This window comes from Myxine glutinosa, chromosome 1, assembly GCF_964187855.1.
Source record: "Myxine glutinosa chromosome 1, kmMyxGlut1.1, whole genome shotgun sequence".
NCBI lineage: Eukaryota > Metazoa > Chordata > Myxini > Myxiniformes > Myxinidae > Myxine > Myxine glutinosa.
The window spans coordinates 105,670,932-105,694,448 of NC_136261.1; the positions used below are offsets into that span (position 1 = coordinate 105,670,932).

At 43.3% G+C, this 23,517-nt stretch overlaps 1 protein-coding gene across 2 annotated transcripts in view; it reads left to right on the forward strand.

Annotated features, from left to right (window-relative positions):
• The window catches only part of GRWD1 (glutamate rich WD repeat containing 1), a 27,376-nt gene extending 4,140 nt beyond the window's left edge, over window positions 1–23,236 (forward strand). For both annotated transcript variants that reach the window (XM_078775659.1, XM_078775664.1), the window contains 5 exons: window positions 2,238–2,397; window positions 6,295–6,508; window positions 11,914–12,056; window positions 12,209–12,406; window positions 22,593–23,236. In XM_078775659.1, coding sequence (XP_078631785.1) covers window positions 2,238–2,397; window positions 6,295–6,508; window positions 11,914–12,056; window positions 12,209–12,406; window positions 22,593–22,898 — 1,021 coding nt within the window. In that variant the 3' untranslated portion in view covers window positions 22,899–23,236. The remainder of the gene's footprint in view (window positions 1–2,237; window positions 2,398–6,294; window positions 6,509–11,913; window positions 12,057–12,208; window positions 12,407–22,592) is intronic.
• Window positions 23,237–23,517: the final 281 nt, after the last annotated feature.

The window sequence follows — 23,517 nt, forward strand, 5'->3', positions numbered from 1 at the left end:
CTGTTGTACACTTTGTCTCGGGAGTGATATAACAATACAGGTTATGGGCAACACAGGCCAGTATGAATTGCCGAAACAGCAAGGTCTAGAAGCAAAACAAACGTTACAACCATTTTATATCCAGATTTAGTGAATGGTCTTATGTTTACAAAAAGTATTTACACCCAAGAAGACATTAAGGCATGGGAGACTTTGGATGCCTACAACTAGTTGAGGCCTAGGTGGATGAGTGATGTGGCTGTTCTTGTGAAGAATGCGTATCACGTTGTACGAGCAAAGGTAGGTAGGCTTGTAATACTTGTAATACTAATGTAATAATATGTAATAATGTAATACTTGTAATACTTATGTACTACTTGTAATACTTGTAATGCAATTCATACCGACACGGATTCGTGTTGGCGGAGCAGATGAACATGACGTTGCATACGGTATGTTAACCATAAGCATGACCATCTGTTCTGCCATCTCCTTCAATTCCCTCAGATGTTCATCTGGTCCAAAAGCTTTGTCTTCTTTCGTCAATTCCAAGAAAGGCATCTGTAGATCCGGCAATGATGTCACGGCCAACATTTTTTTTACAGTGCTCCAATACCTCAAAACCTGGCATTACCCCACTGGTCGTCCTCTTTTAACCAAATTGTCAAACGTCGACTGGTCTGTAGTATTTGCGTTTAATGGTAACATTAATTGGTAAATTAAAAAACTGTTTTTATTCAAATTGTTGATACAGTATTTCTGTTGGAACATATTAGGCACAGGGATCAACTGCTGTATCTATCATACAATTTGGTGTCTGTCTAACTGCGATAAATTCGTTTGTTACTTATCCAATCTCAACCAAACCTAACGAAGACTAAGGGTCACACGATGGAGGTTGTAGCGTCTTCCTTTGCCCCTTTCCTCAAGGGGGAGGTTTTCCACCTTGGGGAAAATCAGTGTTAAGGTGTATATCCGTGTTAAGATAGCTAACGTGGCATTTTTTTTCCAAGGCCACTGATAACAAAAGTAGTAACACAAATGATATTAGCATAATATTAACGTTATTACAAAACAATATTAATACTAATAATATCCCCTCTCCCCAAGGAGTTTTTCCTCCTTGGCCAAAGGCCATGTTAACGTGAACAAGAAGAAAAAGACATAAAATCTCATCGCCCCACCATGGTTTTAGTAATTTTTCTGTACGGAGTTAAATGCTACTCCTTGAAAAATTCCGCCTCCGGTTCCTTGGGCGAGGAAGCGCACTTCGAGCTCCCCACGGCATCAAAGTTTAAGTATTTTCCCATTCGTGTCTTTGTCAAATTTCCACTGATTATTTTATTGTGTATGTGTTAGTGTGTTTCTAGTTAGTTTTGGTTATGTAATTCGTGCAAACTTGTGTGTAATTAATCGTTTTCTGTGTCGTAACTCGTGCGCGGCCTGTTCCCACTAGGCTTCCCTCCCCCCGTCGGTATTTTGTAAATCTAAGTTCTTTCCTTCGCTGTATTGCTTGTTTCTTTGATTTTATTTTCTCCGCCTACCTCCCACGAACATCTTACCCTTTGTCTGACGTTTTAACTACCAAAAAAAACCATTTCTCTATTATTTCCTTCTCTCTTCGTGGACACGTGCTTGTTGTCTCGCCCCACCACATATTGTATTCCCATTTATTGTCTTTCTGCCAAGTTTGAAGAAAATCGGACCATGTATGTTCAAGAAATGGTTGGGGACACATTTAAGTAACAAAATGGCCACCAGTCAGCCATATTGCATCCCATCTAAAAATTAAAAAAAACGCATATGTAAGCCATCATTCATTATCTGTGTGCCAAGATTGAACAAGATTGATAACTGCGTTTTCGAGACATGGTTGAGGACGTGTTCAATATCGGGGTTTTTTTGGGGTTTTTTTAACAACTAAAATGGCCGCCAGGTGGCCATATTTGATCGCATCGTGCCTCAAAATGATGTGCATATGTATTCCGTCATGTATTTTTGTGCGAAGTATGAACAAAATCAGTTCATGCATATTGGGGTTAAGGGGGAGGGTGACATGAATAATGGATGGCGAGTTAATTTTTTGAATACCACATTAAATGTGTTTTTCCCAATCGCCCTGTTCATCTTTAAAGAGTGCTTTAAACGCGTGTTTCCACGTCGTTACTGGATTTTGTCGCAGGTTGTGACCCTAATGAGGTCATTCTTGTTATTTTAATTTTGCACAAGCTGAGACCCCCTTTCCACTTCTGTTGCAGGATCATGGTATTCAAGATGTCAAATTTGAACTCACAGCAGAGGGATGCCAAAGAGGAGAGTGATAGCGAGGGAAGTGACAGCGACGATGAATACGAAGACAGGAAGGCTCAGATGGACACAGCGCTTGTTCCTCACTATGGTGGGATTAACCGCATTCGGGTCAGTCTTCATTTGCTTCCTGGATTGGTTTGGGACATTGTGAATGCTGATAGATAAATGGATGGTGTTGTGGTCTCTCTCTTGGTCTCTCAATGAGCTCCTTGCTGTGAACAGGTCTTGAGGCATGGTATTTTGTGTGCTGTTAGTTCATTTTTTTTAAATACCGAAGAACGTTATTAGTTTTCCAAGGCTAGATTGCACGTGTCTGTACACTTGCATCTATTAAAATCGTAAGGCGCTCAAATATGTAACGATGTGATTCTGTGAGTAAGGAAGTTATATAACACAACACAAAAAATTGATAACGTGGGAAGTGAACGGACTAGTTTCCATGATGCTTGAATGGTATAAACATTGTGCTATGGCTACGTCTTTGATGGAGAAGACCAGTGAGCAGCATTTGCCATTTTCTGAGAGCATTTTAAAAAATTGTAAGGATAACATAATTTTGGAATTTTATTGGAAGGCAGAATGGGCCTCTATTAGACAATATAATGAAAAACAAGACCGATAGTCTAACAACAGCGTAGCCAGGTTTGGATCTGCTGAGTGGAGGATCTGCTGTCCTTCAATCATGTGACCAGATCCTTAGTTCTGATTAGTGGATGTGTGTGAGGGACATACATACATACACCGGACAGACAGATAAACACTGTTCCAGGTGGCATTGTGCTATGGGCTAGGCCGTAAAAATGTCTGCCGAACCATGAGACGATGATGTCATAATTATCATTAAATATTCCACAGGAGGAGGCACTCCTATGGCGAAAATTTAGTGTTAATCGGATCAATGGTTACAAAGAACATGAATTTTAAAGGGAATAAACCCGCAAAATGCTGGCGAAAGGGACCTGTATGCCGCCATGAATTGTAGTAACGACATTCAAGTATATCGGTCGACGCCGCGACATCGGAGAGTACTGTTCTAGTTTTTTTATATGGTTCTTCCCAACTACAATGCATGTCCCTTTCGCCATATACATACATACTGTTACGTTTGTGGGGAGTTCGTGAAAGAATACCGTAGGAGAGGTAGCACTGTATAATTAATAGCATGGACAGTGTACTGCGTAGGAGAAATCTCGATGTGCATAAGTAGGGAAACTGCAGCTTAAGGTTGTTTGTGTCTTCACACAGGGGTGAAGATGTGCTATTTAGTAGTAGGGATTAAGGCTAATTTTCCCGAGTGTGTTATTCTCCCTGTGATAAATCCCTAACATTTTAAAGCATCTGCAATCCCTTAAATTACAACCAGTGCCGGCCCTATGAACACTCACAGCAAGTAAGCCCGCCCACGTGAACACTTACAGCAAAACGCCACGCCCCCGGAGTGGTACGATGGGGGGTGGTGGAGAAAGAGCCGTCGGCAACGCCCCGAGGGACGTGATTGGCCCAGAGGAGCATGAGGCGATTTTGAAGGAGCTCCTCGATTGGTCGGAGTGACGTCAGCGAGAAGCTTCTAGAGAGGGAGGTAGGAGCCGTTCGGCTGCTCGGTATCAAACAAGAAGGCTTCGCCATCTTTGGTGCTTTTGGCTTCGAGCAGGACGCTAGCCATTTTTGTGGTGGTGGACTTTTGGCTTTCACTAAGGAAGAGAGTGCGGATGGGCAGCTTGGTGGAGGAGCAGGAAATTCCTTTGCAGTGGGAAGGACCCTGGGAGTGCAAAGCAGAGTCTGTGGTTGAGGAGAAAAGAACGTGGGGTTGTGCTCGCCTCTCGCCTCGTCACCGAGCGATTTTTGCCACGTGGCGTTCTACACGTCACCATCTTCCCGCCTGTGGTTTCAAGTGTCGTCACTGCCAACCTAAAAAGACCATTTACACACCGATAAGTACCGCCCGGAAAAAGGGAAAATTTTATTTTTATTTCATCTTTCCCCTGTTTGTATTTGTGTCAGTGAGAGGAGACATCTCAGTTAGGAAATTAATTTACCTCAATTTTTATTTCGACATTTTCATTCAGTGCTTTATTTTTTATTAAATCATTATTGTTGTGTTTCTTTTTTCATGGGTTCGGGAATAAACCCATGTTTCTTTTCGTTCAGATAAACGTCACGCAGCCTTCCATCTCGCGCGTGATAGCCATCATTTTTGGGTGCCACTTCAGGAGTAAAGCTGGTTCGGTTATCCGTCATCAGGTGGTCTTAATCACCGGTGACGCAACAATACATACACTGGACGGACAGACGGACGCTGTTCCAGACGGCATTGCCCTATGGGCAACCCGTAAATGTGGACACTGCTGCTAACCATAAAAGCTAAGAAACAAACAGTTACAACCATTTAATAACACTGTGTTTTTGAGGTGACTTTTGACTTCTTTCCTGGAAGTCCTTGGTGTCCTTGCGTTTTATACCTATCCTGCCTCCCCCCAGGCCCTCTCCCTCCAAAAACATCTCCCGATGTCCCTGCTCTCAAATGTTGTGTTTGTGTGCTTCCTCCCCTTCTCTCCCCATCTTGTCGACCGCTCCCCTTTTTATATACTTTGTTTGTTTGATTTGTTTGTTTGATAAATGTTAGCTCTTTCACGAGCTCACGATACAAATATTTCACGATACAAAAAAACAAAACAAAAAAACTGCGAGTGCAGAATATGTAAATATGAATGTTGTGGGACTTTGCGGATGCACATTGGCGACAGTCGCATTGTTCTCATTATACATATTTTTTGAAACCATTATGCTTAATGTTACGGATTCGTCACTTCCATCGTTGTGGTTTTCATCCACTGTAAGCATTTTTGGTTCCATGTTCTATGATTGTTATCGTTTAAGTGAAATGGAGATAACTGTTTTCAAAAGGTAAAAAATTAGTGTTTTAAAAGAAACCGGAAACCGGATCTGGAGAAACCGGAAGAAGAAGAGGAGGAAGAAAAAAAAAAGGCGGAGCAAGTGAGGTCGGGAAGAAAAGCCGAGCTGCTTTGAGGTCTCGAGGAGACGCTGGCGAACGGGGGTCACGAGCGAACTTTGGGTTTCCTGGGAAAGGGATTCCTGCGACAGAGTGGTTATCGCTGTGACAGATAAACCTGCGTGTCGGGTTTTGCGGTTGATTCCATAGAGAATCGTTGGAGAGCAGGTACGTCTCCAGTATGGGCCCGCCCGCCATTTCGCCTCGGTCCTGCCATTTCGCATCGCTCCAGCCTTTTCACCTCGCGCCAGCCATTTCACTGCACCCAGCCGTTAGCCTGCTTTGCGAGTGTAACGTGTATTTTGATTGGGAATTTGTGGTTCTCCGTTTGGGAGCCACTGAACGTTCATACCCGAAGGTGTGATTTCCCAGTCGCCTTTTGGGTGCACCTTTGCGCCTCTTTGGCAGCGTTGACTGTCAGCCGACTTGGATTCTGGTCTCGATTCGACATTTTTTCTTGCGATCACCGGAGCGTGGATCGACTTTGGCTTGGTGCCGGGACAGTGACTTTGGGAATGTTATTTTCGCTCACTTGGAGCACAGTGAGTTATTGAATAAGAAACTGATGGTACCATCATAGGAATTATATGGTATTTTTGTCGTGCAATTGAAACATATTGTACTTGTGCTGTTATACTTGTGTGACCTTAATACAATACTTGTTTTTGGTAACAATTGGTTGGTATGGTTTCACCATTGGTCAGTGACACACATTATAACACATCTTTCTGCCGTGACTCCTTTCGGGGCTCGGAGGTACACCGTGACCGGGGTTTGGGGAGGAGCACGTAACACTTAATCCTTGTGTGAAGGCCTTAAATAATTTGGACAAATTATTTGTGTATGAACAAATGGGTGTGTTCTTTGCTTTGTGTTTGCAAGTGTAACCTTGAAGCTGTTATACAATTCTTAATAATACTAACAAAAACAAAATGGTTAAATGCAAACTGATCACTTTCCAAGCTTAACCACTGTTAAATTATATGCTGCACCAGGTGACGCAGTTTGGTGAGGTGGCTGTGGCTGCAACTTGGAGTGAGAAAGGTCGCGTGGACCTGTGGGACTTGAGTCCTCAACTGGGAGCACTGAAGAGCGCGAAGGCTCTTGCTGACTTTGTGCGCAAAGAGCAGGCACGAGTATGCCCAGTTTTCACTTTCACTGGACACCTTACAGAAGGATTTGCACTCGATTGGTCTCCTACTGTTCCAGGTATGGATGTATGAAATTGATATTCTGTATGTGCCAACTCATAAGGAGTGCAATCTAGATCATGTATCACTCTGAAAGCTGAGCAGACTGTCACGGATATTGAAAGTATAATGAAGAATTTGCTTTGTCCGTGAAGGCTAACGTTGCTTTGTGTCGGCAGACCGGTAGAACAATGGATGGAATCGACAGAACATCGATTCAAGTATACTAAGAGCCATGGGAAAAGTGGAGAGGCTGACACTTCGGGCGTTGACCGTTCGGCATAGCAGAATATACCAAAGCAAAAAAGCCCTCTCTTGCTCTGACGAAAGGTTAACGCCTTACATGTCAGCTTCTTCAGTAAGGGAGGCATTAAAAGAGAGGCTGAGTAGGGTCGAGGATGATGTGGTTGAGCTTGAAAGTGGTTGGATGTCAATGAAAGCTAGTCTGTTGGGAGCCGTTGGTGAGGTATGTGGATGGACAAAAGGACCACCGAGGCACTCGGAAACATGGTGGTGGGATGATGAAGTTGGAAAGAGGATTGACGAGAAGAGGAAGAAGTTCAAGGAGTGGCAGAAGGCGAAGGGTACGGGAGCAGAAACAGCAGAGCATGAAAGTTATAAGGCAGCCAGGAAGGTTGCACAGAAAGAGGTAGCAAAGGCGCAGGAGGCATGTAGGAAAATGTTCGGAGAACGCTTGGATTCGGAAGAGGGTCAGAAAGCAGTATTCAGGATTGCAAAGCAGATCGCGAAAGAGAGGTGTGATGTGATGGGGGTGAGCTGCTTGAAGGATGAAGTGGGACAAATCGTTGTCGACCCAGATGGAATTAAAGGAAGATGGAAAAGATATATGGAAATGCTGTTGAATACAGAGAATGAATGGGATGGCAACATAGAGAGTAACCCAGTCTTAGGACTGGCAGAGAAGATAACTGAGAAGGAAGTTGAGGAAGCGTTAAAAGCAATGAAGGGTAGAAAAGCGGGAGGGCCGACGGGAGTTGTGGGAGATATGTTGAAGGCAGCAGGAAGTTGGGGTGTGAAGAGAATGACAGAGATCTGTAATCTGGTGGTGAAAGAAGGCCGCATTCCAGTGGATTGGGAACTGAGTACCCTCGTCCCTCTATACAAGGGGAAAGGTGACCCTCTGGAGTGTGGCTCGTACCGAGCGATAAAGTTATTGGAGCATGGAATGAAGGTATTGGAAAGGGTGTTGGAGAGGAGGATAAGGAAGAAAGTGAAGATCGACGAAATGCAGTTTGGATTTATGCCAGGAAGAGGAACGACAGACGCGCTTTTCATTGTGAGGCAGTTGCAGGAGAAGTACATGGAGAAGAGGAAGAAGTTGTTTCTTGGGTTTGTTGATCTGGAGAAAGCATTCGATCGGGTTCCACGCAAAGTATTGACATGGGCATTGAGGAAGTTAGGAGTGGAGGAATGGTTGATCAGAGTAGTGATGGCAATGTACAAAAGAGCGCGCACAGCTGTAAGGACGAAGGACGGGAACAGTGGTGAGTTTGAGGTGAAGGTGGGAGTGCATCAGGGGTCGGTACTAAGTCCACTACTATTTGTAGCTGTGATGGAGGTGCTGGCTCAGAACGTAAAGGAGGGTTTACCGTGGGAGTTGTTGTATGCAGATGATCTGGTGTTGATTGCGGAAAGTATGGATGGACTGAAGGAAAAGATGAACACGTGGAAGGAATGTATGGAGACAAAAGGTCTGAAGGTGAATATCGGAAAGACGAAGGTGATGGCAAGTGGTAAAGCATGTGGTGAGGTGGAAAGAACTGGGAAGTGGCCCTGTGCTGTGTGTAGGAAGGGTGTCGGAGTGAACTCCATTCAGTGTACAATGTGCGCTGAGTGGGTTCATGAAAAATGTAGTGGTCTGAGAGGGTCATTAACCAGTGTGGCAGCTACATTCAAATGTAAGGTGTGCACAGAGGGAGCTGCAGATGGAGGAAATGTTGAGTTGGATCTTGGAGACGGCGTGAAGCTGGAAGGTGTGAAAACATTTTGCTACCTCAGAGACATGCTGAATGGAGAAGGTGGATCAGACTCGGCAACGGTTGCTCGAGTGAGATGTGCATGGAAGAAGTTTCGGGAATTGAGTGGCGTGCTGATGATGAGGGGAATGTCGTTGAAGCTGAAGGGAAAGGTGTATGCTGCATGTGTGAGAAGTGTTATGATTTATGGGAGCGAGACATGGGTAATGAACGTAGAGCAGCAACGAAGGTTGGAAAGGGTGGAAATGCGAATGGTTCGACGGATGTGTGGAGTATCGTTGAGAGAGAGGAAGACAAATGATGAATTGCGAAAGATGATGGGAATAGAGCCTGTGATTGATGCTGTGAAGAGGAACAGGTTGAGATGGTTTGGTCATGTGTTGAGGAAGGATGAAAGTGACTGGTTGAGAAGAGTGATGGAAATGAATGTAGAAGGAAGTAGAAGACGGGGAAGACCGAGAAAGACTTGGCTAAAGATGGTGGAAGAAGAAATGCGGGCAAGGGGGTTAACAAGGAGAGATGCAGAAAATAGGGCAAAATGGAGAAGATTGTCATGGGGACCGCAAGGCTAACCCCCGCTCTAGCAGGGAAAATGGCCTTTAAAATGCATGTTGTTGTTGTTGTATGTCAGCTTCTTACTCCCCCTAGTGGTTAGCATACCTCAATTAATGTCGTGTTGATGCCATCCATTGTAACCAACCGATATTGTTTGATTTTTACCTCCATAGATGTCGTCAAATGTTCAATGGCCTGTTTGGCTATCCCTTCTGAGCACTCAGCTGAACGATGCTGGAATTCCAAGTTTAAATCCTGCTTATTGTTTATTTGTCTAGCAATGTCTGTCTTCATTACTTGTGTGCAAAATTGTACTAATTTCTTCATCCTGTTTATAATACATGTACAAACCCTTCCTTCTATGAGTCTTAGAAATTGTATTTGGATGAATGGGGGAGAAAATCGGGGAAAGAAAGGCATCTCATCAAAACCGAGTTTCTAACCTTGAAAAGGCCTGCATTTAAGCGTTTTATAGTCAGAATAATGCTGAAAGTTTAAATATTTGAAGGTACAGGCTACATTCGTACGTGCCCTTTCTCTCCGATTTGTAGACATCTGCTTTTCCCCTCAAAATTGGTTGATTCTTAGAGTTTATTTTAATTTTTTCTATTTTTTAACTGATGCTGATTGTAGACACGCCCATGTTACTAGTCATCCATGACATGCAAGAACCATTTGATTTGAAGTGGATCATAAAAAAATACCCCATTGCAAATTTTTGCATCTGTGCTGGTGCTTGTATTTAATTTATTTCCCCACTTTTCTTCCCCTTTCAATGACAGTGTCTTTAGAAAGTATTCACACCCCTTCACTCTTTTCATATTTTGCTGTGACTGCCTGAATTTAAAATGGATTAAATTGAGATTTCTTTTGTTGCTGATCTACGCATAATCTATATAATGAGAGCCGTTTGTCTGTCTGTGTGTGTGTCGCCATTTTTCTCAGTGATGGCTGAACTGATATTCATCAAACTTTCAGAGGTTTATCAGTGAGTACCTGGGAATGTTTAGGCAAAAAATAACAATAAAAACCATCAAAAAAAAAAATGGGGGGGGGGTGGGGGGCAACAGGATTAAGACATTGCCGGGTACTCCTGCTTGTACCCCATAAGGTCAAAATGGATTTTTTTTCTTTTTATAAATTTTTATGAAATACAGAAATATCTCATTTCCATAAGTATTCAACCCCCTGAGTCAATACTTCGTAGAAGCACCCTTGGCATTGATTACAGTTTTGAATCTTCTTGGGTACGTCTATCAGCTTTTCACATCTGTATTTGGGGAGTTTCTCTAATTCTTCCATGCAGATTTGCTCAAGCTATGTCAAGTTGGATGGGGAGCATCAATGAACAGCAATATTCAAGTCTTTTCACAGATTCTCAATGAGATTCAAGTCTGGGCTTTGCCTGGCTTACACAAGGACTTTCATGTTCTTGTTCTGAAGCCAATTCCAGTGTTGTTTGGCTGTGTGCTTGAGGTCATTATCTTGTTGGAAAATAAATCTTCGCTGCAGTCTAATGTCTTTTGTACTCTGAAGCAGGTTTTCCTCAAGGATTTGCCTGCATTTGGCTCTATTCATTGTTCCCTCTAGCCTTACAAATCTCCCAGTCCTTGATGCTGCCACACCATGCTGCACAGTAGGGATGGTGTTAGATGGGTGATTAGCTGTGCTCTTTTTCCACCAGATGTAGCGCTTTGCATTCAGGCCAAAAAGTTCAATTTTCATCTCGTCAGACCACAGAATATTTTGCGTCATACTCTCAGTGTGTCACGTGCCTTTTTGCGAACTCTAGGCGTGCTGTCATGTGTGTCTTTCTCAGGAGTGGCTTCTGTCTGGCCATTCTCCCATAAAGTCTAGATTTGTGAAGTGCTGCAGAGCCTGTTGTCCTTCCGACAGGATCTCCCATCTCAGGCAAGGAACTCTGTAGTTGTGTCAAGACTGGTCATTGGGTTATTGGTCACCTCCCTGACCAAGGTCCTTCTGCCCGGATGCTTAGTTTGGTCGGATGGCCAAGTCACGGAGGAATCTGGGTAGTTTCATATTCTTTCCATTTCTTAATGATGGAGCTCTTGGGAACTTTCAACACTCCAGAAATGGTTTATACCCTTCCCCAGATCTATGCCTCCTCACAATTCTATCTCGTAGCTCTATGGACAGTTCCTTGATGTGATGGTAGTTTCTGCTCTGACATGCACTGTCAACTGTGGGACCATATAGAGAGGTGTGTTTCTTTCTAAACCATGTCCAATCAATTGAATTGGCCACAGGTGGACTCCAATGAAGTTGTAGACATCTCGAGGATGATCAAAGGAAATTTGATGCACCTGAGCTCAATTTTGAGTGTCATAGCAAAGGGTTTGAATACTTGTTGACTCAAGATATTTCAGCTTTTCATTTTTAATTATTTTGTAAAAAAACAAACAAAAAAAAAAACACTTTGTGTAGATCCCCTTTGATATTACGGGGTATTATGTGTAGATCAGTGACAAAAAAATCTCAGTTTCTTTCATTTTAAATTTAGGTTGTAACAAAAAAAAAAATGTGAAAAAGTCAAGGGGTGTGAATACTTCTGAAGACACTGTGAAGGCATGCCTCTACATTGAGTTAGAGTGACAGACTGAATGTATTGTACAAACTAAAGGAAAAGCAGGATATGAAAATTTTCGGACACTCTATCATGTAGCGGTGGAGTGGTGACTCATCCCCGATTGTGCCCCTGAGCCAATAAAACTGCCTCGGCAGCCCTGTGCATGTGACGGTGTGAGGTGGACCATCCATCCATCCTCTATCATCTGAATAAGTAATAAAAATACAGAAATGGAGAGCTTCACATGCCTTTGCTCAACTCCCTGTTAAACAACCATATCCCCAGGTCGTCTGCTGAGTGGGGACTGCAAGAAGAACATCCATCTGTGGAACCCTCTGGAAGGTGGAGACTGGCTTGTGGATCAGCGGCCATACGTGGGGCACAGCCAGTCGGTGGAAGATATACAATGGTCTCCCAACGAGGCATCAGTATGTTGATCAAGTGCTGCACACAATGGAGAATTGCATGCAGGATTCTGGGAAAAAGATGCTGTTGAGATCCACCTTGGATAAGGTTGGTTACTTGAGTGTCAAAAAGTGGTGCTCCATTCAGAACCTTCATCTCTGTAATCCCATTTCAGGTGTTTAGTTCGTGTTCTGCGGATTCCTCTATACGTATCTGGGACACACGAGCCACGCCTGGCCGAGCCTGTATGCTTGTGGTCGAGAAAGCACACAATGCAGATGTCAATGTTATCAGCTGGAACCGTCTTGAGCCTTTCCTGCTGTCTGGAGCGGATGATGGGCTGCTGAATGTGTGGGATTTGCGAAGGTTCAAGGTCAGTTTGGTCAAAATGCAATGCTATATCAATTGTGATCTGGGTCAAAATATCCAGCTTTTATCTCTGTTTGCTTTGTATGATTTATATATACTAGGGCATGCCCGTACTATATATATATCTAAAATTATATCCCCCCCCTCTATTTACATGAAATGGTTTGGTCCATTCGCAAAGCCAAAGCGAACGGCTTGCGAGTACGGTGACAATCCCCCCCCTCTATTTACATGAAATGGTTTGGTCCAAAGCGAACGGCTTGCGAGTACGGTAGAACCCCCCCCCCCCCCCCCCCTCTATTTACATGAAATGGTTTGGTCCATTCGCAAAGCCAAAGCGAACGGCGAACGGCTAAATCGCCATAGCTCGGTAACTACTTGTCCGATTAATTTCAAACCTTGAAAAGGCACATCCTCGGGTCCCCAGCAATATACCTGGCAACTTTCAAGTATATCGGACCCGTGGTTGTCGAGAAACAGCGGTCACGTACACACACACAGAGATTACTGGAATTATAGATAGATAGATATATATATATATAGATATATATATATGTATATATATATATGTATATATATATATATATATATATATATATATATATATATATATATATATATATATATATATATATATATATATATATATATATATATATATACTCAAAGGCAAAAGTTATTGTGACACACAAACAACAAACAGAATCAGTGTTAAACTTTTACTGCCGCGAATGAAATGTTATTACATGGAAAGACAAATGTTTCAAGGTATGGTAACGATCAACAGTCCATAAGAACAGTGCACCTGGCATATGCAAATGAGCCACAACACAAGAGGGGGTTCACAAGCAAGTTCACACAGTCAGTAGCGAGTGTGTCCACCTTGTGCATTGATGCAGGCCTGGCACCTTCGCCTCATTGAGGCCACTAAACGTCGATGAAAGTCCTTGGGAAGATCATTCCATATCCGAGGAAGGATTTGGCGGAGTTCCTGCAGCGTTTTTGGAGGATTCGGATGACGTCATAAGCGTCGCTCCATTTCATCCCAGACGTGTTCAATGGTGACAAATCAGGGGATCTTGCAGGCCAGGGTAACACATCAACATTGTTCTGATTAAGATACTGCTGTACAACTCGAGCAACGTGTGGTCTGGCGTTATCGTGTTGAAACGTCACTCTAGGGCCGTTCTGTTGCAAAAACGGTAAAGCGGCCATTTGCAAAATCTCGTCTCGGTACCTCACAGCATTCAAGTTCCCCTCAATCACAATCATTGGCGTTCTTGCTGCAGCTGTTATCCCACCCCAGATCATAACGCCCCCACCTCCAAAACGATCCCCTTCCAGAACACATGGCCTGATGTAACTTTCACCTGTGCACCTGTAGACACGTGTCCTACCGTCAGCTCGGTGAAGCTGTGCCAAATGGTGTTTCTATGGACGTTGAATCGACGAGCAACATCACGCTGTGAGGTACCAGACTGAAGCATACCTATAGCTCTCCATCTGTCATTTTCCCCGAGGCGTGGCATGTCGAACTTGTTCCAGAACGATGAATAGAGGTTTTTTTCTGACTTCTGCACTTCTTAAGACTGCATTGAGTGGAAATGATAAGCGTCTGGTTGTCTGGCCTTTTAAAGTGAACATTGCTGGCCATTTTTCTCGAATATGTCATGCTTCTTGCAAATTTCGTGCAATTCGAACAACAACTGCTTGGTTGCGTTTCTTCGACCATTTTAACACACTCTTTCTCTGGTTCAAATCCAAAAATTCACTCGCAAGATTACCAATGAAAAAATTCCATGTCACAATAACTTTTGCCTCTGAGTATATGTATGTATATATATATATATATATATATACATACAGTGAAACCTTGACTTACGAGTGCACCAACTTACGAGTTTTCCGAGATACGAGCCGTCGCTCGGTCGATTTTTTGCTTTGTGATGCGAGCCGAGATCTGAGTTACGAGCGAGCGAGCTTGGATATAAAACACGTAATCGTCGAAAAACATGAGCGAGGTGTGCGTGTTGTCGACTTGGCGAGGCAGTACGATCGTAGTACTTCTACGATATGTACGATTTTGAAGCAGAAGGAGTCGATAAAGGCTATAATGCCAGCCAAGGGCGTTAAGATTATTTCAAAGCTCCGGACCTCTGTCCATGAAGAGATGGAGAAGTTGTTGTTTGTGTGGTTGACGGAGAAGCAGCTCGCAGGAGATACCGTGACCGAGAGCATCATCTGTGAGAAGGCACGAGACATTTACGGGGATTTGGTGCAGCAGACGGCAGGAACATCAACGGACGAGGCATCGGAAGAGTCATTCAAAGCCAGTCGGGGATGGTTTGATAATTTTAAGAAGAGGACTGGCATTCACTCCGTCGTCAGGCATGGTGAGGCAGCAAGCTCGGATGTGAAGGCAGCTGAAGATTTTATTATAACTTTTGCCGAACTGATAGAAGCCGAAGGATACATCCCCCAGCAAATCTTCAACTGTGACGAGACAGGGCTCTTCTGGAAAAAGATGCCGAGGAGGACGTATATAACGGCAGAGGAGAAGAGCATGCCAGGCCACAACTTGTTCAGAGTGCCGGCGATAGCTCGCCTTCTCTTTGTGGAAAACACGGTGAGATCCTTAACATCCAACAACTAATGGGATGCAAACGGGGCGCCCAGTTTAGCGGTACACACATTGATGAATCACCCTGCCTGTGATTCACCCATGACAGGTTATAGCTGGGTCGGGATTCAAACCCAGGCTGGACAGTTTAGAGTCAAGTGTGCGTACCTCCAGTCCAGGCCATCCTGCCAACTTGTATGCTGCATACAGGTGAAATATAAAGCGCGAGATATTTTTATATATACTGTATATTTAAAAAAAAATTGGTGTGGTTTTTGGCGGGCTGGAACGGATTAATAGCATTTCAATGCATTTTAATGGGGAAATTTAATTTGAGAAACGAGCAAATTGAGTTACGAGCTCGGTCACAGAACGAATTAAACTCGTAAGTCAAGGTTTCACTGTATATATATATATATATATATATATATATATATATATATATATATATATATATATATATATATATCTGTCTTTAAATGAGTTTTGGAACTTAACTAAACATTCATTTTGGCTGAGGTATATACATACAAAGGAATATAAGGAAAATAGAGATGTCGTAATAACTATAATGGCATTCATTAGAGCTTATACCTCCACCAGGCTGAACGGTTTGTTTACCTTTTGTATCCTACTGATAGGCCGGATCTGGATTCGGACATGAACCAAAATCGAATCGGCTTGTTTTTGTCACTTAACCAATTCATCTGCCAAGGTTTGTCATAACCTGTCAAAAACTGAGTTATTGTGCTATGCTGTGAAGTATTGTCGTGTCCATAGCTAGTTAAGACCAGCCTTGGATGAATAGCCGAACTGCTTTAACTCCGAGGCGACCAGCCGAAGATGACGGTTATTTTTGGCGTGCACGGGAATGAAGGAATGCGAAGCGTTTAGCTGAACGGAAAACACTGGTTTATTCCCAAACCTACAAAACATGCAAACACCACAATAAATTCAACAATAATGATCTATCTATAATTCCAGTAATCTCTGTGTGTTTGTTTGTACGTTTGTACGTTTGTACGTTTGTTTGTTTGTCTGTGACCGCTGTTTCTCGACAACCACGGGTCCGATATACTTGCAACTTGCCAGGTATATTGCTGGGGACCCGAGGATGTGCCTTTTCAAGGTTTGAAATTAATCGGACAAGTACTTACCGAGCTATGGCGATTTAGCCGTTCGCCGTTCGCTTTGGCGTTGCGAATGGACCAAACCATTGCATGTAAATAGAGGGGGGGGTTCTGTGGTCGTTGCGAATGGACCAAACCATTCATGTAAATAGAGGGGGGGGGGTTCTGTGGTCGTTACTGCCACGTGGTTTCAAAGTTTTTTTTTGTTGTTGTTGTTTGCACGCATGTTTTTTTGCACCCACGTACGGGCACGCCCTAGGATGTTTACACACACACACCCCTACACAAATTTTTTTTTTTTTTTTTTTTTTGGCAAGGAACGGGCACCCACGTACGGGCACGTCCTAGCTTATATATAGTACGGGCATGCCCTAGTTTAATGAAAATAAAGCATGGAATAAAAATGAAATGTGAAGTAAATAAAATTCTCTACTTCGAGGATCCTCACACACTGAATCAAAAACAATGGAATGATAAAATAAAATCCCTTCAGCCAGCACTTAGCTTTTGGCCCAAATGGCCCCTTTTTGTGGAGAGTGGTGGCAATGACCACGTTCAACCCTCTCATGCCAGAGTGCCCCAAGACGGTGTTCTTGGCCCATTCCTTTTCCGGATCTTCATCAATGATCTCTCTGACTCGAGAAAATCCTCTTTATCTAATTGCTGATGACTCCACCCTCTGCCATGACACCCCTCATCCTTCAGACAGGCAGGTTGCAGATTCTTCCCTCTCTTCAGACTTTAAAAAAAATAGGGGCAATACCCCTGGGTGCTCACCTGGTAGAATAAAGTAGTATACTACATCGACTAAAGGTATTTTAAACAGTATCACAGTATTTTAAACCTATTTCAAGGGTTGCTAGGAGACAGGGAAGCATGTACAATCATACCAACGTAATCATAAGACTTTAAACAAACAAAAAATACCTGTTTTGGGAGGCAAGCCCTTCTGTAGACCCCTTAGACCCCGATTTATCTCATGCCATGAACAACGTTTGGTACATCATGAATGATGAAGGTTGTGATCAAGTTTCAGCAAAATTGTGTTTGTTGTTTAGGAGAAGAGAGCAAGCAAATACCTATTTTTGGGGGAATCCCCTTCCACCTCCCCCGTAGACCACCTCGGACCCTGTTTTTTTTTAAATGCCCTGAACAAACTTTGGTACATCACGGGTGATGAAGGTTGTGGTCAAGTGTCATCAAAATCTTGTGTGTAGTTTCAGAGAAGAGAGTAAATACCTATTTTGGGGGGGTCAAACTTCGACCCACTTTGCCCCCCTGTTGACCCGCTTCGACCACGATTTTATTTATTTTTATACCGTGAACAAACTTGAGATCCAACATACCAAATATCATATTAGCCAAGTTTGGTCACAATCCCATCAGCAGTTTCGGAGAAGAAGTTTCAAGTGTTAATGGACGGATGGACGATGCGCCGTCCCATAAACTCCCCGAACTACATTCCAGGTGAGCTAAAAATCACAAGAAGTTGAAACTTTTAAATGCAATCTGCATTCAGACTTTCTCTTGCCTTGGTGGGTTTTTACTTGGCAAGAAAGGTTCCACTCTACTCTTTTTCTGGCCTGCTTTGCCTGAACACCACAGCATCGGCAAAAAAAACCGCCAACAAAATAACTATTTCAACAGATGAAGTGTGGGACCAGGTTCTGCTGCAGTCTATTTAGCTGTATTTCTCGAATTGGCAGACACTTGCATACAAGCGGCATGTGATACAAACCAATAGGTTTTTGTCCCCCGTCGCACCGCGGAGCGAAAGGGGGACTATGGTTTTCCCCTCCATCCGTGTATCCATCCATGCATGCGTGTGTAAGCGAAGGACCGCATTCGAATTTGGTGTGTGGGTGCAACCCACGTCAAAATCCAAGATGGCCGCCGCCACGTATGTCTGATGCCATGTATGTCTGAACCTTGTGAGCGGAATATCTTGAAAAATAAGCGAAGTACCAACGTCTAATCTGGTGTGTGGGTGTATCTAGGCATAAGGAAGAACCCTATTGAAAATTGGGTCGCCACGTCAAAATCCAAGATGGCCGTCGCCATGTATGTCTGAACCTTTTGAGCAGAATATCTTTAAAAATAAACGAACTACTAACTTCTAATCTGGTGTGTGGGTGTATCTACGCATGAGGAAGAACGCTATTGAAAATTGGATCGCCACGTCAAAATCCAAGATGGCCGCCGCCATGTATGTCTGAACCTTGTGAGCGGCATATCTTGAAAAATAAGCGAAGTACCAACTTCTAATCTGGTGTGGGTGTATCTAGGAATAAGGAAGAAAGCTATTGAAAATTGGGTCGCCATGTCAAAATCCAAGATGGCCGCCGTGCGTCTTACACTTTGTCAACTCACATCACTTCACCGACGGGGGACCTAGGCGTAACGCTTGTTTTTTTTAAGCGGCAGGATTACATCGATGGTTTCACAGGAGGGGCTAAATAGGGGGAAAAAAAAAAGCAACAACTGTTAATGAATTCATTTTTCCAAGCCACTTTTTCTTTGCTGTTTATTAATCTGGCGACCTTTCCTCTTTTATCTCGGCAAAAATACCTGGCAGTGTGGTTCCACCATCATACAGCAAAAACGCTGGCTTTTATGTCTGACACTAACTGGTTGCAGGCCAAAGCCACTTGTACTTGTGATCGTGAGATTTTGTTGCACTTTGGGATCCTCGACCCTCCTTTCTCCTGTTTCTATTACCTTATTCCCTTCCTTTCCTCAATGATTTGTTTTCTCGATTTGGGTTCCATTATTCTCTCCATCCCCCATCCTCCCCAAGCCCTTCAACTCTCATGTGTAATAATAAAGCCACGGTGTTAAACAATGAATTATCCTTGATGATTTTAAAGATTACACCACAAAGTGGTGTTAATGCCCCTGAAGATTGGGAAACTTGAGGCTTGATACCAATAACACGCACTTCTTTGCTTGCTGTAAAGCTAACATTGGCCATTTGTGCTAGTCTTGTATGAAATTATTTTTGGATTTTCTGCCAGGTGAGTGGTGGGAGTGGGAGATAAAGGTGAAACAGAATGGTGGTTATCACTGTTAGGTTTCCATTTTGATCTCTTATCCACTATGATTGATGCATTTAGCCATGCTTCAAAGTGAGAGAATGGGTGTTCAAAGCTTGGAGCATTTCATGGTGTTGCGGTGATTTTTGAAGTGGTGTTTATAATTTTGGTGCACTTGGTCATCATGCATGCCCGAATGGGATAATTCTTTTTACAAACATGTCGAACCATGTATTCTAAATTGGAAGAAGAATTGAGTGTACCTGGAAATAGACTTCTTGAGGTACATCTCGCAACACATTTGCAGCATGGATAAAGGCTCAGGTCCGATGTTTTCGATCACATAGTGGTCTGCAACTCAGACTATGCAGCACACATTCACAAAGTCTTTAACAAGTCTTGAGGGAGGAGAAGAGTGCCACAGATGGAAGTGTGGGGGACAATGGGCAGTTTACGGCTGGGGAACATGTCTGCAAAAGACCATGGAGAACAATATCATTTTCATCACAGCCTCGGATCAAGCTGTTCTCTTGACAAACTACGTATTTATTTTTTCATAATTAAGTGGGGGTGGAAAGGTGAGAATTCACAGAATACCAAAACTCCCCACAAGGAGAAAGAGAAATTCTGTGCAGGAAGGAGCTTTTTGTCATAATGGTGATAATTAAATGGCAGTAATTTAGACGTTAAATGGTTAAAACTTCTCGGGAGATTCATCTTCGATGAAGTTGCCGGAGGCATTATGTTTTTTGGTTGTCCGTCCATGCATCCGTGATAGGTTTTTGTGACTGCAATAATTTGCGAAGTGCTAAAGGGATTTATATTGTTACGGACCGCGGATAAGGTGTTGATTTGCCGAGCGGATGGCGGCCGCGGCCCGAACTATTAACAATGACTAAGACCCGATTCCTTAAACGTGGGCCAAATCGTGCCACAGATATTCAATGGGGAAAAGACAAAAGATGACACGGATGTGAAGAAGAGGAAGACAGAAGTAGGAAATACGAATATAATTTATTTATATTTACAGGACCAAAGAAACCAAGGAGAAGGAAGGATAATAAAATAAAGACAGGAAGAGGGACGGACCAAAAGGACACAGTGAAAATTAGCTTACCTATGCAGTCTTAATTATAACCCCAGGACAAGACACACAAAACAGACTGAGCAAACTCACACGAATGGGGAAATTGCAGGCAGGAATGGTCAGAAGGAGGAATAGCTTGGCGGGAGAGGAAGGTTCAGCGGGGATCGGTCGGGCTGGAAGCGGACAGCCGCCATCAATACTCGAGCTGGGATCGCCCAAAACCGCCGCGGTTCCAAACTGCACGGCGAAGCTCCTCCGGTGCACCGTGCGCTCTCCAAAGCTGCCCCTTTGAACTCTTTCTGGGCACCTCTGTGCAACTCTCTCTTGGCGCTTCTCACTTGGCACTTGTTCTACTTGGCACTTGTTCTTCTGCCGTATCTCTGACTCTCTTCTGTCTCTGGCGCACTTATTGCAACTGCAACCACCTTCGACTCCTTCTCATCACTCCCTTCAAAGGCTTCCGCATGCGCTTTTTATAACCCCGCCGGCGATCAAGCCGCCGGCCTCCAGGACACGCCCATCGGTGAGCTCGCCTCGGCCCTGATTGGTCGGCACGGGCCCTCTGGCTCCACCCTTGATGACGATGGGCGGGCACGCCCAGGATTCGGCAGCTCCTCCCCCTTCTTCAAGCCTACCTCGTGGCTAATGGAGTCGCGGTGAATGCAGTAGGCAATTGAGGCTTTATTAAATGAAAATGAAAGGATCTATCTATTTGAATTCGGTGCAATGGAGTGTCAATTAATGGAAGACAAATCCTTAGCCTAATACACAGAATAAGGAAATAACTGTCAACAAGGAGGAAATCTATGATTGGCTAACGTGATTGTTTATGACCTAATTACGGGACGCCCTTTTGACCTTTATACACAACTGGAGGAAGGAGGGTCCACAATAAAACAATAAAAAAACACAATCCTCATATCCACAACAATATCCAACTTGTTTCAAGTATGTACTATGATGTAAAGATGAGCTGATTAAATTTTAGGGTCAAGAGGTCAGAGGCCAACCAATTGCTCTGAAACCCGATGCAGCCCTTCTACTCTACTTGATGGTCCACAGAATTGCTTTGACTTGTCTTGGATTTTTCGATTTTGGATCAGGTTCCCCCCAAATCAGCAGAGGTCTGAGCTACAACCTCAAGAGATGACTGTTAGCCCACTCGGGACTATTTATTTTCATTTGTTATAGTGATTTTTATATACAGTTGGAGGGTAAATTAGTATTCTTACATGTGGGAAAGGGCACATCATTTTAAAAGAAACTATCATCTGAAAGAGGTAAATGGTCCTGTAAACGTCACCACACTGCAAATGCTGACCGTAAAGAGCTTGTTTGATTTGATTGATGGACATCAAGTCCAAAATGAGCATCCAAAGAGGTGCAATTCTACATGCATGTGACTATTGAACAGTGACCTTTTTGAATACTGGTATGTGGTACTGCTCTGTGGAGATGCTTTCTGCATGGTTGTTCTTCATTACCCAAGTGCGAAGCAAAAAGCAGTGTTAAGCGCTTGGTTCACTTTGTCTGTTTACAAACGTCGGTCTACGATCGAGAAGTACTAAGCTTCAATCAAATTATATATATTGAACACTGTAGAACATGAATCGAACCATTAATCAGACAGAACACAAACCTTCAGTTTAGCAGTACTTTGGCTCTGAATTTGGCAAATTGTATTGAATCTCATTCCGATCGCACATGTGCAGAGAGGAGTAACATGCTTTTTTCTTACTTTGCCAGTCAAACAAAATTGAAAATCATTCCAAAGAGGAAACTTGCTGTTTTTAGGAATATCATAAAGATCACAAACAACAGGCACAAAGAACTAATATAATGTGTTCATGTCGTGTAAAAGATGGTGTATCAATGGCGGTACACTTCTGAAAAGTTTATTTTATTTTTCAACACTGTAGAACATAAATTGCCTTCTTGGCATTACCAAAATCCTTCTTGGCAAAAAAGAAAAATGAGCGTGCGAGGTTTTGCAGTACGTGGACAAAATAGGACACCATTTTGCGTCATCTCGACCAATCAAATTTGCGGCTCATGCTCTGTGTTGGGGCATATAGAGATTGCGACAAAATGGCGGCTCGTAGGAAATACTGACCATGTTCAGAAACACAAAACAAGAGCTTAAAAGGCCCTTCCTATGTCCTTTCTCTCAATTCTGTGTGGGGAAAGGTGTTTTTGTTGTACCTGGAATATTTTGCCCAACTTGATACGAAACTAATAATGGTGGGTGTTATAAAGTGAATTGTTTTTGTTGTTTTCTTACATGACAGTCTTTGCCAAATCGTTGCCTGTGTTTTCACCAGTCTGGAGAACCGGTTGCATCATTCAAGCAGCATTCTGCCCCAATTACTTCTGTGGAATGGCATCCGGGGGATGGTTCTGTGTTCGCTGCCTCTGGTGCTGACAACCTTGTCACACAATGGGACCTCGCGGTGGAGGCTGAAGGGGCCGAGGCCGACTGGCTTCATCGAAATTTACCTCCTCAGCTTCTCTTTCTTCACCAGGGTCAGACTGACGTCAAAGAGCTCCACTGGCACCCACAATGCCCCGGTGTGCTCATCAGTACAGCCTTGAGTGGTTTTGACGTGTTCCGAACAATCAGCGTGTGATGAATCTATGTGGGCCAGGCCCGAAGGGAGTGTATAATGAACCAGGACTTTATTAATCCATTTTAACAACTTGGGCTGCCTGGGCCTGCTAAGTGTTTGTCTCCAATTCGGAAGCAGGAAAGTTGTGACAAGTCAGAGGTCCCGCTTTCTAATTGAAGGAAGATGTTCATAACACCCAATTAACCTGACGAATGCAAATGAACCATACGAGGACCTAAGCAAGACGACAATACTTGTTGATTCAGTCAACGATCACTTTTGAAGAAACTTTCACAAAACTCACCTGAAATCATTTTTTTCATTTGTAAACTAAATAATAAAATATATAAACCTCACAATGAAGCAGTTTGCCTTCTTTTATAACAGTAAAAAAGAATTGAAATATTTAATTTCCAATAAAATTTTGAGATGAGCAATTCATGAAAATTAAACAAAGAGAGGTCTATCTTCGAGTAGCACTTATCATGTTGATCTTTCTTGGTCCACAGTCTGAGGACGAAAAAAGAAATGCAGCCCAATGCGAGTTAAAGGGGTATTCCGTGGTGTGAGCCCACATTATGACTAATGGGGACATTGAGGTATTTTTATAAATGGGGGAGAGGCTCACCCCCATGTAAGC